The sequence below is a fragment of the Dermacentor variabilis genome, chromosome 7 (assembly GCF_050947875.1).
Source record: "Dermacentor variabilis isolate Ectoservices chromosome 7, ASM5094787v1, whole genome shotgun sequence".
NCBI classification, from domain to species: domain Eukaryota; kingdom Metazoa; phylum Arthropoda; class Arachnida; order Ixodida; family Ixodidae; genus Dermacentor; species Dermacentor variabilis.
In genome coordinates, this window is record NC_134574.1 from 177,352,016 (window position 1) to 177,370,297 (window position 18,282).

Genomic DNA, 18,282 nt, shown 5'->3' on the forward strand with positions numbered 1-18,282 from the left:
GCTTCCCTTTGTCTATAAGGTTTGAGCAGATTACAGTGGTAAACTTGCTGTGCTTTCCGCTTTCCTGGCAGACTCACCACGTAGTTAACGTCCGACAGTTTCTGATCAATTCGTGCTGGGCCCTCCCACTGCACGTCTAGTTTGTTGTTTAGCGATGTGCGCAATATCATGACCTCATCGCCCACCTCAAAACGACAGGCCCTGGCTGTCCGATCATAATAAACCTTGGCCCTCTGCTGGGCCTTTGCCATTGCTTCACCTGACAACTCCTGTGCCCTTCTTAAGCGTTCGAGGAGCTTAAGCACGTACTCCACCACGACTGGGTCGTCGCCCCTGCCTTCCCACGATTCTCGAAGCATGCGAAGCGGAGACCGAAGCGAGCGACCGTACACCAGCTCAGCTGGCGAAAACCCCGTAGCCGCATGCGGCGCGGTCCTTAATGCAAACATCACCCCAGGCAGACACAGCTCCCAGTCAGTTCGATGTTCAAAACACAATGCTCTCAACACGCGCTTCATGACGGAGTGGAGCTTCTCAACGGAATTCGACTGTGGGTGGTACACTGAGCTGTGTAACAGCTTTACCCCACACCTTTCGAGAAAAGTTGTCGTCAAAGCGCTAGTAAATACTGTGCCCTGATCTGATTGGATTTCCGCAGGAAAACCAACTCGCGCAAATATGGACAGTAGTGCATTGACTATCTCAACTGAGCTGAGTTCTTTAAGCGGCACTGCTTCAGGGAACTTTGTCGCTGGGCAGATCACAGTCAAAATGTGTCTGTACCCCGTGGCTGTTACCGGCAGAGGTCCCACTGTATCAATAACGAGCCGTCTAAAAGGCTCCGTAATGATAGGTACCAATTTCAACGGCGCCCTCGATTTGTCCCCTGGTTTGCCCACCCGCTGACAGGTGTCACATGTCCTCACGAAATGGTCTGCGTCCCGAAAACACCCTGGCCAATAGTACTCTTGCAAGAGACGGTCCTTAGTTTTCTTAACTCCTAGGTGTCCGGACCACGAACCCCCATGCGACAAGCGCAACAGATCCTGACGATAGCATTGAGGCACGATCAGCTGATCGAACTCCACTCCTCTGCGGTCTAGATACTTCCGGTACAGGACTCCACCTCTTTCCACAAAACGCGCATTTTTCCTGGCGATACCTTCCTTGACATTGCAGCGTATGTTTTCTAGGCTACCATCCTTCTTTTGCTCGGCTATCAAAGCCGACCGGCTGACTTTTAGCAACCTATCAAGTCCGTCTGACGTAGGCGCGATGAGCAAATCAGTAGATAGCTCTTCTAACTTTCCCTTATCGGGCATTTCCTCTCCAGTATCTGGCGCCTTCAACGCTACAGACTCAATTTTATTCAGTTCGGGCGTGCTCTGAATATCAGCTTGCTGCGCCTCTGACCCTTTTTCGTTGTTTGATAACGTCGGCCCCGCAACTACCGCCTTTGCAGCGAGCTCCCGAACCTTCGATCTGGTTAAGGCCTGTACGCTAGCCTCACCAAACAAAAGCCCCTTCTCGCGCAGGAGGTGATCGGACCTGTTTGAAAATAGGTACGGGTACTGGGGGGGCAGCATAGATGACACTGCCGCCTCCGTCTCAAGCGCTCCGAAAGGTCCTTCAATAAGCACCTTTGCTACTGGCAGACACACGCTATGAGCTTCCACGGCTTGCTTGATCCATGCGCACTCGCCCGTGAACATATCGGGTTCTACGTAGGACGGGTGAACTACATCCATCGTAGCTGCGGAATCGCGAAGCACTCGGCACTCTTTCCCGTTCACGAGGAGGTCTCGCATGTAAGGCTCGAGAAGCTTCATGTTCTCGTCAGTGCTGCATAATGAAAAAAACACAACTTTTGGTGTTGTTTCCGGACACTGCGCCGAAAAGTGACCCGGCTTCTGGCACGTATAACACACGCGCGCTTGCCTCATCTCGAACCGCTTTCTGCGTTCGGCTTCGGCTGCCGCCGTCTCTTTACGTTTGGTCGGACTGCTTTCACTCGCATCCTCACTACGCGTGTTCCCCTTTAATCTCATGGGCGTGAACTTCGGCCTCTCAAACTTCGAGCCAAATTCACCCTTTTGACCGTCCTTAGCTCCGCGAGCCCGACGCGTCACAAACTCCTCGGCTAGCTCAGCGGCTTTAGCCACCGTACAAACGTCTGGCCTATCCAATACCCAGTATCGCACGTTCTCCGGTAACCGACTATAAAACTGTTCTAGCCCGAAACACTGCAGAACTTTCTCGTGGTCACCAAACGCTTTCTCTTCTTTGAGCCACTCCTGCATGTTTGACATAAGCTTGTAGGCAAACTCTGTATATGACTCATTCTTGCCTTTCTCACTTTCCCGAAACTTCCGACGGAACGCCTCCGCTGACAGCCGGTACTTTTTTAGAAGACTCGATTTCACTGTGTCGAAATCCTCTGCCTCCTCTCTATCCAAGCGAGCGACTACGTCGGCCGCCTCGCCGGGTAACAAAGTGAGCAAGCGCTGTGGCCACGTTTCCCGAGAGAACCCCTGCTTCTCGCACGTTCGCTCAAAGTTAACCAGGAACAAACCAATGTCCTCTCCAAGCTTAAACGGCCGCATCAGGTCAGTCATTTTGAACAATACTCGTTCTCCTGCACCGTGTGCCTGACTTCCATTACGAGCGCGTTCCATCTCTATCTCGAGACGCTTCATTTCCAAAGCGTGTTGACGGTCACGCTCTTCTTTTTTTTCTTGTTGCTCTCGCTCTTTCTGTTCTTTACTTTCGCGCTCCTGTCTTTTTGCCGTCTCCCTTTCCTCAATGGTCTCAAGGCATTCCGACAGCTCGTCATCCTCAGCTTCTAACTCAAGAATAGCCTTTAGCAGTTCTGGTTTTCTGAGTTTGTCCGAGACATCCAGACCCAACTCTCTTGCAAGCTCCAACAATTTCGGTTTGCGCAACGACTTCAAATCCATGGCTGCTCTGAATGCTGCTTTCTCTACTGCCTATTATTGTCTTGCCGCAAACTAACCCGGCAGCAACGACAACCACAATTACCAGCTCTGTTTCTGACACTAACAAGAGCCTGGCAAAGCTCAGAAGAAGAAAGTCCCGCACTCACCAAACCTCGCAGCCAAGAGTTCCGCGCAGTCGTTCCGCTGCAGGCAACCAGTCATCACACAGGGCTCGTTGCACTGCTCCCGGATCGTCGTTGAGCTGTTCAGCATACAGTCAACTGCATCTCTTCGCTGCTGGCCTCCGTTGTCGCGATCTCACCGCTGGCAGACAGTTATTTGAATCGCACCGCTGGTACGAGTTGTTGTGGTCGTACCCGCTGGTACGATTTGTTGGGAACTCGGCGCTGACGCCCGTGGTTGTACCTGGGTCGCAAGCCCCAAGGGTAGCGTTGGCCTGGCGGCCTGGGGTACAACTGGAAGCATCCGAAGGTCCCGGCAAAGCATGAGTCGACTGGTAACAACAAAACAACTTGTTTATTTTAACATCGCAAAGAGTTGGCGGTCAGGTTGACCGAAGTAGAGAGACGGGAGTGCACTTTACTCAAAAGAAGAAATCGGAGCCCTCCTTTTTGGCGTCTGGGGCAGCTGTTTTTATACTCTCGCAGTTGAGGGCAAGAAGGAACCCCTCAATAGACGAGCACGTGATTGTACAATGGGATAAGGTGACGCATACTGTCGTAGCGCCGTTGGTCGGGCACAAAGACTGGGAGGAGAAGGTAACCTCTACTCTCGTAGCGCCTCTGGTCGGGCACAATGACTGGGAGGAGAAGGTAACTTCTACTCTCGTAGCGCCTCTGGTCGGGCACAATGACTGGGAGGAGAAGGTAACTTCTACTCTCGTAGCGCCTCTGGTCGGGCACAATGACTGGGAGGAGAAGGTAACTTCTACTCTCGTAGCGCCTCTGGTCGGGCACAATGGCTGGGAGGAGAAGGTGACTTCTATTCTCGTAGCGCCTCCAGTCGGGCACAATGGCACATACACTCACACACGCACATGAAGACACGTGGCATCGGAACATGCCTGGACGCGCTTGGCGGGGAGCGTAGCGGCGACGCCGAACGGGCCAAAATGTCTGCCGCTTTGTTGCAGTCGCGCCGGCTAAACCGCGCGTCGTAGGCGAAACGTAACACCGGCCACAATGTACAGAGTTCTTCCAAGTGAACATGTTTTGAAAAAGAGTTAAAAAGGCGCCGATAAAACCTAGTATCGATTCCTTCTTTTTAAAGTTATACAGCAAAACCTTGCCTGTTAAGAAATGACTGTAAAAGAAGCGTTTTTTGTGCCATCGATAATTAATTAGTTGCTACGCAAGAAAACCAGAGACTGGAATTTCTTTTTTTAGAGGGCAAGGATGCAATGGGGGGGGGGGGTGCACTACGAAAAGTATCAAAAAAAAGATTCCAATTATGCCATCCGATTTCTCATCCGAGTTGAAAACGGAGCAGGTATGATATGATAATGCTTCCGAGTATGCACAGACTGCGGAAAATTAGAATGAGTGTTCCAAACGCAGATTGACATAGAAGGGAAAATTTCCCCGACAATGCGCAGTATATCAGAGATGTGATTAAGAAACCGGCTGAACCACCCGACTGGGTGGTCTTGATGGATGACTTTGCGAACGGGAAGCATTTCTGATATAAACACTACCTTGCTCTAGCAGGTAGCGTGATGGCTTGCCTTGCGGAAATTTATTGTATTAACAGCCAATATGGTAAGCAATGTTTGGGAAAGTTCGCGTAGAAAGCTTTGCTTTAAATGTATCGGTGGGTAGCGACTTCCCTATGATTTCACTCATTTTAACATGATTTAGCTTAGTTCTAAGATATTTTTTCGAAATATTCCCTTTGACAAATAGCGGCTTTACGCGTTTTCAGGTGGATTTATGGAAGTGGAAATTAGCTGTGTGAGAAATTATGTCCAGGTAGCTTATAAAGATCATTAAATACCTTTTAAATAGTGATCTTATGATTCACTACCGAAATCGATACCCAGCAACAGCGATATTACGTCTTACCAAAAGTCCTGCATCTAGAACCACTTCCGAGATATCAGTTCTTGAACAGTGCCATGCAGTGCTTTGACGTTCCAGTTTTCAAAGTCCTCAAAGCGTCCCCCTAAGAGTTCGGGATAACGTTAAGCGGAACATTGATGCACTTTTTAGCAGATTTTCGAGCGTTTATCTCAAAAGTTGTGCTAGTCTGAGAATTTCCGCTAAGCAGATATGACTTCACTACAGCTGGGCTTCAATTTCATGATTAAAATGTTGGTCGTAAATATGAACAGGTGGGCAGGTAATTAGTAAATATTTTTAATTAGACACCCGTCCGCCTTGTCAGGCAATTAAACGCAACAATCTTAACTCTATACGACCCATGCAATTAAAGAAAATGTCGTCGACAAAAAAAGAAGCAGTATACGGTTGCCACAAATATTGGAGGAAGATATAACAAAAGGCGGGGAAACATGTATAATAATAATAATAATCTTTATTTCTCTCTTTCCACAGAATACAGAATGAGAGCGGACGTAAGGGTAAAAGCCGCATGCAGCGGCTTGAAAAAAAACCCCATTACGCCCCACATGACAGTATGACGAGAAACAGCTTAATCTTGACAAACGCAGAGAATACTAGAAACATTGGAGTACATTGCAAAATTTGTGAACGTACAAGGGCAAAAATACAGTAGGGATCAGTAAGAAAATATACGTACAAAATTGACAACAGCCTTAGTGCATTTGTTAACATTGAATGATGTAAGAAACAATAGCGCGACATACAAAAACAGAATGAAACACCATACATTAGTGCAGGAGCGGCAAAACACTAATTAATTTATTTTTCGATATTTCTTCCAGTGAGATGTTATTACGTTCAAGTGTGTTAAGGTAACAGGGAAGTTTATAGGCGCTCGATTTTTTCAATCGGTACACAGTCCGACAAAACGGTATAGACCAAGCGGTGCAACGGCGTACATTGTACATGGGCACATGGCTGTGAAGGTTGAATAGTGTCAACATATCTGCGTTGTTAGTTCTAATAGCATTCTTGTACATAAGAATTAATCTGAAGGCATAAAGATTAGGCACTTGAATGATGTTAAACTCGGAATAATAGCTTTCTGTGTGGGCATACCATGGTATGTTAGCAATTAATCTTATCGCACGTTTCTGAGTAACAATAATCTTGGATAAATTATGCTTCGTACTTTTGCCCCAGACAGTGTGGCAATAGTTAAGTATTGGAACTGAGAAAGCGTTGTAGATTAATAGTTTAATTCTTGTTGATAGCACATACCGTTGACGACATAGCACCCCATTCACTTTATTCATTTTTGATCTTATGTTATTAATTTGGGCATCCCAATTAAACGATTCCGAGAAGGTTACTCCCAGACATTTGATAGTACGCACGATTTCAATATAGTTGTTCCCAAACCTAAGCATAACATCTTTTACAACTTTGTTTTTCGCTCGAAATACTATGGCTTTAGTTTTGCTTGTGTTCACCTTTAGGTAATTTTCCTGCGACCACTGACGCATGTATTGCAAAAACTCATTACCTCTAGAGGATAAGTCATTTTCTCTACTACCCGTAATGAGCACCGTAAGGTCATCAGCGTAGGCAGTAAGGTTCACCGGTAGCTTAGTGTAAAATATATCATTTAAGTAAACTAAAAACAACAAAGGGCCTAAGATGCTGCCTTGCGGCACGCCCGATTTTATGTATTGGCCATCAGACAGAGCATCATTGTGCGCTACAATTTGTTTACGATGTTGAAGGTAAGACCGTATCAGAGAATTAGGAATCCCTCTTATACCGTAGTGGTTTAGTTTGTTTACTAACAAGTCATGATTGATTAAATCAAAGGCTTTCGAAAAGTCAATATAAATTCCGAGGACAAGGAGCTTGTCTTCAAAAGCATTTATGATGAGTTCCTTTTGCTTGAGCAGTGCCAACTGAGTGGATCTTTTTGGTCTGAACCCGAACTGATCATTCGACAAAACGGAATGCTTATCTAAAGAAGTAGTTATTCTCGTGTGAATAATTTTTTCTATGCCCTTAGAAATTACCGGTAGAATAGAAATTGGCTATAATTTGACAATTCAGAGGTATCGCCTCCTTTGTATATCACGATAACTTTTGCAATCTGCATCTGCTTAGGAAATACTCCACTACTGAGACAAAGGTTGAATATGTGGGTTAATATTGGGGCTAACAAATCAATTACATACTTTAGAGGTTTTATTTGAAAACCGTTAATATCTAAAGCCCTACTGTTTTTAAGATTTCTGAATACAGAAATTATTTCATTTTCGGTTGTAGGGGACATAAACATCGACATCGAGACTCCTGGTGCTTGGTGAATTGACGTGTTTGTTGAATTAATAGGAGAGCTTGCTGTATTTGTGATATTCACAAAGAAATCATTAAAAGCATTTGAGAGATCCTGCCCTGTCAGCACAGCACCATCACGCATAATGCAGTTTGGACCACTGTTGTAGCGACGTCCAAGCAGTTTACCTAGTTGATGCCATCGATGCTGAGGGTTCATGCTAGAATTATCTGAGAACGAATAGCTGAAGTATTCGTACTTGGCTTGACGTAGTTCTTTGTTCAAGTTATTGCGATATTTCTTATATTGAGAGAATTTCACAGGATCCTTGGATTGAATGAATTGCGCATATAGTTTGTTCTTCTATTTTTTTCAATAAGGCATTCGTAATCCATGGTTTCTTCGATTTTCGTTTGCGACAGCATTTTAAAGGAAAGCAGTTTTGATATATTTGGTTTAACACAATCATTAGTGCATCGTACGCAACATCTGCGTCAGGTAGCGACAATATATGGGAAAAGTTGGCTGTACATATTTCATTACGAAAGGTGTCGAGGGATTTTCAATCAATGCAAGGATAATAAGACACCGGTGATTTAGAAGCATGTTTGGGGTTGGTATTAGAAATAAAGGAAAATACTGGAAAATGATCACTGATGTCAGTTATCAAAGTTCCGGAAATTATAGTGCTTTGCTTTGTTAGTGATAATTAAATCTAAAGTAGTTGAAGTGGAACAAGTTACGCGCGTTGGTACAGTAATTACATTCACAAGAGCGTAAGAATCAAATAAAGAAGCAAATTCTGTCTGCTCTGGTGACGCGGTTCGCATATCAATATTCATATCACCGGAAAGGTATAGCACGTGCTCATTTATAGACACATAATCAAAAAGTGCTTCTAACGATGAAAAAAAATTTTCAAGTTTTCCGTCTGGAGGGCGGTAGACAAAACAAAATATATCCTTGTCGCTCTGAACGGTTAACACTTCGCAGTCCGGAGTGCAGAACGTGAATTTCTCAAGTATTGTTGCAGGAAGCGAATTCACGATTTGCAGGGATACACCACCACCTGTTCGAGTTTCCCTGTTATTAGCAAAGTGAGTATAATTGTCTAACACAAAGTATGTTGAATCATCGTGGTACCAGGTTTCAGTAAACATTATTGCATGGAACGAAAAATTAAGGGAAGTAAGCAGGCTATGTATTTCATCAGTCTTGTTACACACAGAACGACAGTTCATATGAAAAACAGCAACGCTATTTTCACAGTAAACGCTATTTAGATCTGCGATAGAAGGAAGTTCGAGGCATCTTATGGGGGAATCCATGTTTTTATCTTATTTTATTCAAATCATTCGAGCTAGTGATCCTTAGTCTGGCACTGTTTTCAGATTTGCGGGCATAAATATGCCCATCACGCACCCAAACAAACTTCCAGTTCGTTTCACGCTTTTTGGCAATGGCCTGCGCAAGGAGGCGCTTCCGTTCAGGGCACAGGTGCTCATTGACGTAAATGGGAACAGATTCAGAAAACCCAAGTTCATTAGCCGTTAGGCGCTTTCGTCTTCCTTTCTCCAGCACAGCATTTCGTTTCCTTCGGAGTGCAAACTGGACAATAATGCTCTTTCCAGTTTGGCTTCCTGGTATTGAAACCCGGTGGCACACGTCAATATCAGACGGTGATATGGGCTCCCCAATACAGTCACCTAGCTTCATCATGATTTCCGTCAGTTTTTCATTAGCATTGACTGGTATTCCTTTTATTTCTATATTGGCGTTTCGCAAGTACTGTTCGCAGTCGACTATTCGAGACTCGTTAGATTTCGCTTGACTTTCTATTTGATCACAACGTGACTTTAGGTTGTCATTTTCAGTGCGCAAGCGTTTATTTTCTTCTAGAACTGCTTTCAGATTAGTTACCATCTCATCAAATTTGTCATCAGTAAACTTTAGATTAGCTTTTATTTCTCTGAGGTCATTTCGAAAGTCTCGTTCCAGAGAATCAAATTCTTGAGGTCGATCCTAATTTCTTTCTTCAGGTCCTCAAGGGCACATACCAATTCTTTGCTTATTTTTGCCATGATAACCAACAGTAAGTTACAACAAACACTGGTATGCTATCGTATGGCAGCAGTGGCGTGGCACAATTTCAAGGGTAGTGACGAAGTTACAAAAGGAGTGAACAGATGTCACCAACCTGCAGCAAAAAGATATTGCTGTCAGTCCATGCGGGTGATCCAGTACTGTTCACGCCACTGCTGCCATTTGGTCGGTGTCCAACAAGGTCCCGGTATTTGCAGCCTTTTCGCTGATGACGTCAAAATGTTTCAGCAAACCAGCAGCTAGGAACAGTCCGCGCGTGTCGTCTTGTGGTCAGCGCTTTGCTCGGGGTAGCGGCCGAAGGGCGAAACTTGACCGCACGTGGCAGGTAGGCCCGAGACGTAGATAGAAGACGGATGATCAGAATGAACTGATTACCGAACCTGCAGCAAAAAGATATTGCTGTCAGTCCATGCGGATGATCCAGTACTGCTCACGCCACTGCTGCCATTTTTTTGCAGCCATATCAATCGGGAGCGCGCATAGAGTCTTTGAGGTAACATGCCCACTTAATAGGATTTCACTATCGATCAGCAGTTTTTAGGTATTTGTCCTCTAAAGTCGTCGCGAAATACACCGGTGTTCTCCATAGGTTCATACCGAAATTTGCTGTTAAGACCTTCTAAGAAAATAAGTACATGCAGAAATGAAGGATGTGATACTTTCTAACTAAATAACTAGCTAATTAATCAAGTGGGTATATAATAATATGTTACCTATCTACATACGTAACTATTCAGCCAACCAATCTGCAAAAATATAACCGATCAAATAACTTCCAACTTACTAGCTAACAAAAGGGCTAACGGCTAATAATATTAATAACAATTTACGAACTAGCTACATACGTAACTAAGCAAATGTTCAACCTATAAACCGAACAAAGGAACTCATTACCCACGAACTAAAGCAATTATCTTACCGACCAACCAACCTAACGAGTTAGGAACTAAGCAAGCAACTTGCCAACCTACCGTCTCAATAAGATATTAACTAAGCAACCGACTAACAGAAAAATTAAACGATACTTAGGTATCCCTGTGTGGATTAATGCGAAAGCATTGCGACGTCTCTCGGGCGACGTCTCGGCCTCGTTCGCGTACTTGTGTGGACGTCCAACGGAACCGGGCGCAGCTACTGACTGAGAAGTCGAAGGTTCGTCCATTGGAGCGCACGACGTGACGCAGTGCATTCACCGCACCGACTGGTAGCGCGGCGACGCGCGGCACTGAATGTAGACCGGCCACACGCAGTTCCAGGCAACTGTAGCTTATGCAACGGCCGTGTTCTTTACTGGGAAACGCTTGCGGCGAACGCTGTGAGCGAAGGCGCCCTTTCTGGTTCTTTTTATTTATTTCCCCCCGCACGGCCGGCGCTGCCGTGATTATTATTATTATTATTATTATTATTATTATTATTATTATTATTATTATTATTATTATTATTATTATTATTATTATTATTATTATTATTATTTATGAGCATCCTTTTTGAAACAGGGCGGGGACAAATAGTCCAGGTATGCTAACAATGTCTTTCCTTTTAGCATTCCTGTATACATCTCTTTAATATTCCCTATCTACGCTGTACCGCTGCCTATACCTGTAATAGAACCGGTCGTGTCAGTTTTTTCCCTTGTTTTCTTCCACCAATACGCAAACGTCTCTTGCTTATCTCCACTGCTGACCGGTTGATACTTCCGTTTACTTTAAATCCGAGCTCTTCACGAAATTGTGCGTTACGTACTGGTATCGCTGGGTGAAGCGCTTCGCATTCCATTAGGATGTGCTGAATGGTCTACGGAATTTTGCTGCGACATTCACATGCCTTATCTAATTGCAGATATTTGCTCCGGTATATATGTTTTTGTCTTTAGGCAACCAGCTCGAGCATCATATAGCAAGGCATTTCCCTTCGTATTATCCTACAGATTTTCCTTTCTAATTTCTTTGGCTCATTCTTGTAAATCTCCATGGTCTTTTTTCGTTTCCATTCTTCGCATCCAATTCACTGTTTCTGTTTCTCTCTCTTCCCGATTACTCCTGGTTGTCGATCTGCACTTTCATTTACCCTGGACTTGGTCGAAAACTTCCTTGACCTTTTCCTCCATTCTGTGCCCACCCTTTTTAGATACATATACTTGTGCGCTTTGCCGCCCCTGTCTGTGTTGTCTTAGGCTACCTTAATACCTATAAATGCTATCCATAAAGGTCTATCTTGAGCTACTGAAATCTCTATGCACTAAGTTAGCACAAAAATATCTTCTCAGCGTCTGCCTGGTCTGAACCCATTCTGTAGTTCCCCCAGTGCATCATTTGCTTCCGTCCATTTCGACAGTTCCACTTTCAGGGCTTTCATTGCCATTCTAAACAGCACCGACGTTACTGTAACTGGCCTGTACGTGCTCGTGCTATCCTTATCACCTTTGCCATTGCAGATGAGGTTCGTCTTGCTTTCACGCCGTCCAACTGGAATTTTCTCGTTCAATGACATTAGTCAGCAGTGCCTTGCTCTTCGGACCGATGTTCTTGATTAGCTGTATTGGGGTTTCATCGGATCCCGCGGCGGTGTTATTAGCGACATTTTCTTCTGCTTATTTCCAGTAGAAGTCTTCTATGGTAAGTTTTGTTCTCTCAGGCTTCTCTACTGATGCTGGATATGTGTTGGAACTATGCTTTCTTTTGCGGCGAAAATTGCTCCAACAGTGTCTGTGATGTACTGTAGCGCATCGTGTCCTTCGAAGATGTTGCCGTCTTCGTCCTTTATAGCCGTCTGCAAATTTTTAGTTCGAGCTCCGAGTGTTCTTACATGGTTCCAGAATCGTTTTTGGTGCGCCTTTATGTCTTTTGCAAATATTGTGCACCAAACATTCACTTGTGTATTTAATTTTCTCTGACACGAGCTCACTCGCCACCCATTTCTTTTCTCGGTGTGTGTTCCATCTAAGGAGCACCTCTTCTTCGTATGGTCAGAAATTTTTGGCTTATCGATGATCCCCACACTACACGCCTGCTTACGCTCTTCTATAGCCTGCTTCATTTCCTTGTTCCACCGCTTACGTGGTTTCCTTTTTCCAATCCAACAGTTTTTTCCTTGTCTGTCTTATCTCCCTTTGCATAATGTCTACCAGTTTCTTATATTCCCAAATAGTTGTAGGAAACACCTCATTTTCTTCTCTGTTATTTTTTTCTTGCAATCTCTGTTATTTGCTTTTCATTCATTTTTAAAGAAATTGTGGTGCTATTCATTCGTGTTTTGCATTAGTATCCTTGTCATATCTTAAGTTTAAACGTTTATGATCGCTACCCTGGCCATCTTTCCCGTGTTCATCTTTCATCGTTCGGTCTAGTCGTTGGTGGACTGTTTCTGAGATTAAGGCGTAATCGATACATGACGACTTATTTCCGCAGTGCTACATTGCCTATCCATGACACTTATTTCCCTGTTAACTGCTCTCAGGTTCTGTGCATCGCAAAGATCCAGCACTAGGGAACCGTTGTAATCAGTATATCCGTCTAAATCATCTGTGTGCGCGTTCATATCTCCCACTAATATCACCTGGCCAGATTTCTTGGACTCATTAATAACTTCTGATGCAATCAACCAATTCCTTATTTTTATCTCTGTTATCACTACCTGTCAATAGGAAAGCTACTACAAGCCACGTCTCACGTCTTTTTTGCCTTGCCGTGTGCCGTTAATAAAAAAAAATGCTCCTTAGACGTCCCTTTTGCCCTTCCTGCCACTTCAGACCTCGCCTAATTAGCATGCCTACGCTTCCGCCTTTCCTTGACCCAGTCACTCGGTAGCGCCCTTCCCATACAGAATGGTCAATAGCAGGCGGCTGCTCCAAATCTCGTAGATGCGTTTCGGTCAAGGCGTACACGCTAATCGCTTCGTCATTCAGCTGCATTTGGATTTCTAGCCATTTTTCCTGCTTGCGACCACCCTGCATGTTTATGTAGCAAATTTTATCTTCTCTATTCTTATCCTTTGCATGTCTTTTCCTAACGCCTGGTGGTTTAATTATGTCCTTTACTGGCGTGTGGCCTAATTCAATAGTTAATGTTTGCCTTCACGCACGAAAATGCCTTCGCGGCCTGTTCGGTGCACTCCCCGGTCGATGTCAATGACCGTAAAATTCATTGCCTTAGCTAGCGTCCAAATTTCCCTGTTTGCTGCAAGCACTGCCCTTTCAATTGCATATCACCCCCCCCCCCCTCCACCATGCTTTTCAGCATCTGGCACCGTGCGCACTGCGATTTGTACTTCCTTTGAAACATTCCGCAGTTCGGTAACCCCTTTTGCTTTGCGATCTCTGCCCCTCTTTCTTGCATATCATAAGAAGCCAACAAACAAAGACGCCAACGACAACATAGGGGAAATTGCTTGTACTTATGAATTGAATAAAAGAAATGAATTATCATTTCCTTAATTCAATTAGTAAGTACAAGTAATTTCCCCTATGATGTCATTGGTGTCTTCTTTGTTCGTTGGCTTCTCGTGATATTGTTACGGAAGGATAAAAGAAGAGAAAGGAAGAAGATCGCGAGACGCTGGCTGCTGCGTGTTGTTGCTGGTCAGCCATCTTAACCACATTGACTCTGCTTGTATATATATTGTAAATAGTCAGTCTGTACTCCCAACATCCCCGTGACATGTTGATGGGAGGTGCTGGGTACCACGGCTGGAAACGGAGCTCCGCAGTGGTCGTCGCATCACCGTCCTCACCATGAATGACGGGACTGATGGCGCCGACGTTGAAGAGTGGGTGGCTATGTACCAACGCGTGAGTGGAATCAACAAATGAGACCCTACGCTTAAGCTAGCTAACCTGTTGTTCTAGCTAAGAAGCACGGCAAAAGTGGGGTACAAAAACCACGAAGAGGAGCTAGCCAGCTGGGACCAATGCAAGAGAAGTTAACAGAGTTGTTTGACAAACCAGTCCGCCGTAAAATTTCCGCAAAGCAGCAACTGGCTTCCCTTGCCCAATCCCCCACGGAGTCCTATGTCTTGTACATTCAGGACGTGCTGGTGCTTTGTCGTTGTTAAGAACGACCCGCTGACGTGCAAGTTTTGCCAACCAGTTGCGACCGTGGGCGTCATCTTTTTCTGGAGCGTCGCCGCAAACCTCTAGCCACAGCGTGACTAAGTCGACTTTGTGTCGAGAACAATACGCGCGTCCTCCACTCTCCGTCGCTGGAGCCGGGCTCGACGAAGCAGGCTTTGTGCCTGCTGCACTCGCCACCGCCGCCCTGGTCGGCCGCGAGCGGGGAAGTGCCGCGGGAACGTCGACGGAGACCCCTTCCCACGCACCGTTCTTGAAGTAAGCCCCGAGTTCTGCGAAGAGAGTCGGACGGCGGCGGGCTCCGTGAACTTGTTGTGTGTGTGTGTGTGTGTGTGTGTGTGTGTGTGTGTGTGTGTGTGTGTGTGTGTGTGTGTGTGTGTGTGTGTGTGTGTGTGTGTGTGTGTGTGTGTGTAATCTCTCGCGCAAAGAGGCGGCCGTTTCCGTCACCTGGGCATCGGGGGAGGACCGAGTGTTTATAAACCGCTGTTGTGCGGATGCTCAGTACACTCTCTCAAGCAGTCATGTTGGACTGACGTACTTTCTCTCGCAGTCATGCTAGACTGATGAACTGCATGTAAATATTGTAAATAAACCCATATTCCTCGTTATCGATGAGAAGCAGTCATTCCCTTCATCAACGTCCTCAGCGTGGATAGGTTGGGCTACGGCATGGGCCAGCTACCTTCTAATTCATGCCGGACTCCAGTCTTGACAACGGGTTACGAGCGATGGGATTGAGCCCCCAATCCTGACATCGTGAAACCAATCATGACATGCCAGAAGCTGAGAAGGTCGGGCACGTGCTCAAGGGAATTGCTGACGTCTTTAATCAGCTCATGTGCAAAAGCTGCTCTACAGTTGGTTGTCATTAAAGATTGCATTACCAACAATTCGAGCAGGCCAAAAGCCGACGCGTCCTGCAACCATTTGCCAGACTTCCCAATACTGCCGCAACGTCGACGTGTGAAGATCAGCCCGCACAGCAGCATGCGTCGCCATCAGGGGACGTGGTGCGAATCGTTGCAGCTTTCTGTTCGCGTTGCCCTGATGCAACACCTTTGTCAGTTCCCCTCGTACAAGCCATCGTTCGCCAGGAACTTGAAAACATTGGTCTAAATTCTGGCTGTGCTGTCGCCAACCCCAGAGCCAGCGGACGCCCTTCTACTATTTTCGCTCCACCCCGACGCTTCTCAACGCCTTATCGCAACCTGACTGATAGGAGAACTGCGGAAGACCAGCCGATATGTATCACCTGTCGCCGCATTGGTCATGTCGCCCGATACTGTCGCAACCCGTGGCCCTCAACACCTCGCACGCCAACCAACCTGAGCCGTCTTGATGGAAATATCCGCAATGTTTCGCCCACCGCCGAGTCTAACAGCGCCGACAACTCTGCTGGGAACACGTAGTACAGTCGCTTGCCATCGCCGCGCGGACACTAGATGTAGCGGTGTATGTAGCCTTGTGTCCAATTAGCCTGTGGCGCCTCGTCGCCTACAGAGCACAGCTTCAACGTGCATCAGCAGTGCTTACACGCCGCCTACTGCTTCGCTTGCGATCGCACCAAGAAAACTGCTGCGCTAAGCGGCGCAGAAAGGCAACGATGTCGACGGGCGAATTTCGCTTTGCTCCGGCGAGACACACGCCAGCGTGAAGCAGAGCGCCTGCGCGCGTTTGCGGCGCACGCTGCGAACTCTGGAAACAGAAGTTGTTTGTGAGCGGGATTGTGATTTATTCAAAATATTTTTTACAATACATATACAATACCCGCCCGCAAAAGCATGAATGCTTGTATGCATGATGCTTGTGTGCATCAAGCTACTATGTGCTATGCTATTAATAGGAACTAACGGGTTTGTTTTCTTTCCTTTTGCCCATGTCTTTCCCCTTCGGCAGGCCACCAAACGTACAACAAGGAACCAGGTGAGTTATTTATGGAACCGCGGTTGGGTAATGGCAGAACTACCAGTCGCGTAGCCATAATATTTCTTTGGCGGGGGCGGGCGGGGGCGCTATGGTTCCATTGTGCTCTAAGTTCCCATGCTTCGTGCATAATAATACAACTAATATGGCCATTAATATAATACAAAAAATATGGCCTTCAATTTTTTTATGTATGTATATACCCACCCCTTAATTATACCCCTTAAATGGGGCCTTTAAGGAAATAAAATGAAATGAATGAAATAAAACTGTCACCTTGAGCCGGCCGTTCGTCTGCCTGAAGGTGTGTACTTGTGCTTCTCTGGGTCGGGCGTTCGAAGGATGTGTGCCTTTGTTCATAGGTGACGTGCCAGGCATAGAAGGGAGCAGGGCGCCGTCCGGAAAAATTTCTGGCCGAGGCACTGAAGCCCGGTCATCGTAAAAAAAAAAAAAAAGAAAAAAAAAAAGAATATCTGTGTAAGGAAAATCTTATAATTTTAATAATAGCACGCGGTAGAATACTACTATAAATGTGAGGGCTCTTTCCTTGCAGATCAACAATCTAAATGCAAGTTTGTAGTTTGTAGCTCCGTTCAAATTCTGAAAGACCAGCGCTTAGACGAAATGCACAGAGAAATATGACACACTCATTGCGATGACTAGCAACCTATCAGACAGTTTAGAATAGCGTTTGAAACCAAACGTAAACGCATTACGTACCCAAAGAAATAGCGTTGTAATTAGTGAGCATGCGCCGAAAGTTATTAGGCTTCTGTGGTTTACGTGCACCATGAGAATGTACGTTATTTGGCGAGTTTAGCGTTCGTCATGAAATAGCGCTGTCGAACATGCCAGCACCCATGGCTCCCGCTTCAGCGTGAATTCTCGTCATGGTTACGCTCTCACTCGCGTTGACCGTTAATAACTATTGCAAGGAGCTTTCGCTTTCGCTGAACGCCCCTGAAACGGTAATTATGAGTGCATAGCGCGTCCAATTTCTGAGATCGTTCGGCGATTCCGGCGCCCCTAGGCCTAACAAGACGCATCCGAATAGGAACAGGGTCGTTGCTAATATATTATCTTGGCTTGGGGCCCTATAACGTAAAACTATTCCAATATGTTTTTATTCCAATCTCCCGACGTCAAATTTGCGTAACTGCCGACGCAAGCATTGGGTGGTCACCCGCAGGGTTGTCTCAACAGACCAATGAAACGCTCTCCTAGTTCATATAGGAGGTCACTTTTGTTTGCTTGAAAAACGAATAACATTGCCTACACTGAGCGGCTTGTCTTATCTAATTGGCTGACAAGAGGCGAGGAGCACGCTCAAATGGAGCGGGATTCGATGCCGCCGAGCCAGCGCACTGAAAATGGATAACCCGGTGAAGAGGGTGGTGCCTGCGTCTGCGATTGGTCTGCTTTCCCTTACTTAGCTTGCGGTGGCTCGTCGACAATCGCGGCGTCATGCAACGGAAGCTTAAGAATCACGCTAAAACGGATCCTCAGCAAAGAAGAGTGGGCAGAACGAGGTCATAAGCGTACCAAAAGTGCTCGAAAACGTTACATGGCCACGAAATAAGTTTTATTATAAGCAAACAAACCCATGCTCACTGGCAAGGGCGAGTAGCCAGTGCCTGAGCGATCGACGGCAGCCATCTTTATTCCTTTCGGGACGGGCAGCCTGCGGCTATTCAGAAGAAAATTCAGTTTTGTTCGACATATTAGTGTATCTTTAACGCGTACACGTCACTTTGACGGGGTGAGTTCTTGCGGTTTTGTGACGTTGCGGGACAGGCAGGTGAGCTGGGTTCAGCCCAGAAACTCTTGACCAATAGTCGAGGGCTAATGGCGAAA

At 45.9% G+C, this 18,282-nt stretch overlaps 1 protein-coding gene across 2 annotated transcripts in view; it reads left to right on the top strand.

The window, feature by feature from the left end:
* The window catches only part of LOC142588542 (uncharacterized), a 320,432-nt gene that overhangs the window by 77,898 nt on the left and 224,252 nt on the right, over positions 1-18,282 (top strand). For both annotated transcript variants that reach the window (XM_075700384.1, XM_075700386.1), the window contains exon 2: positions 16,402-16,428. In XM_075700384.1, coding sequence (XP_075556499.1) covers positions 16,402-16,428 — 27 coding nt within the window. The remainder of the gene's footprint in view (positions 1-16,401; positions 16,429-18,282) is intronic.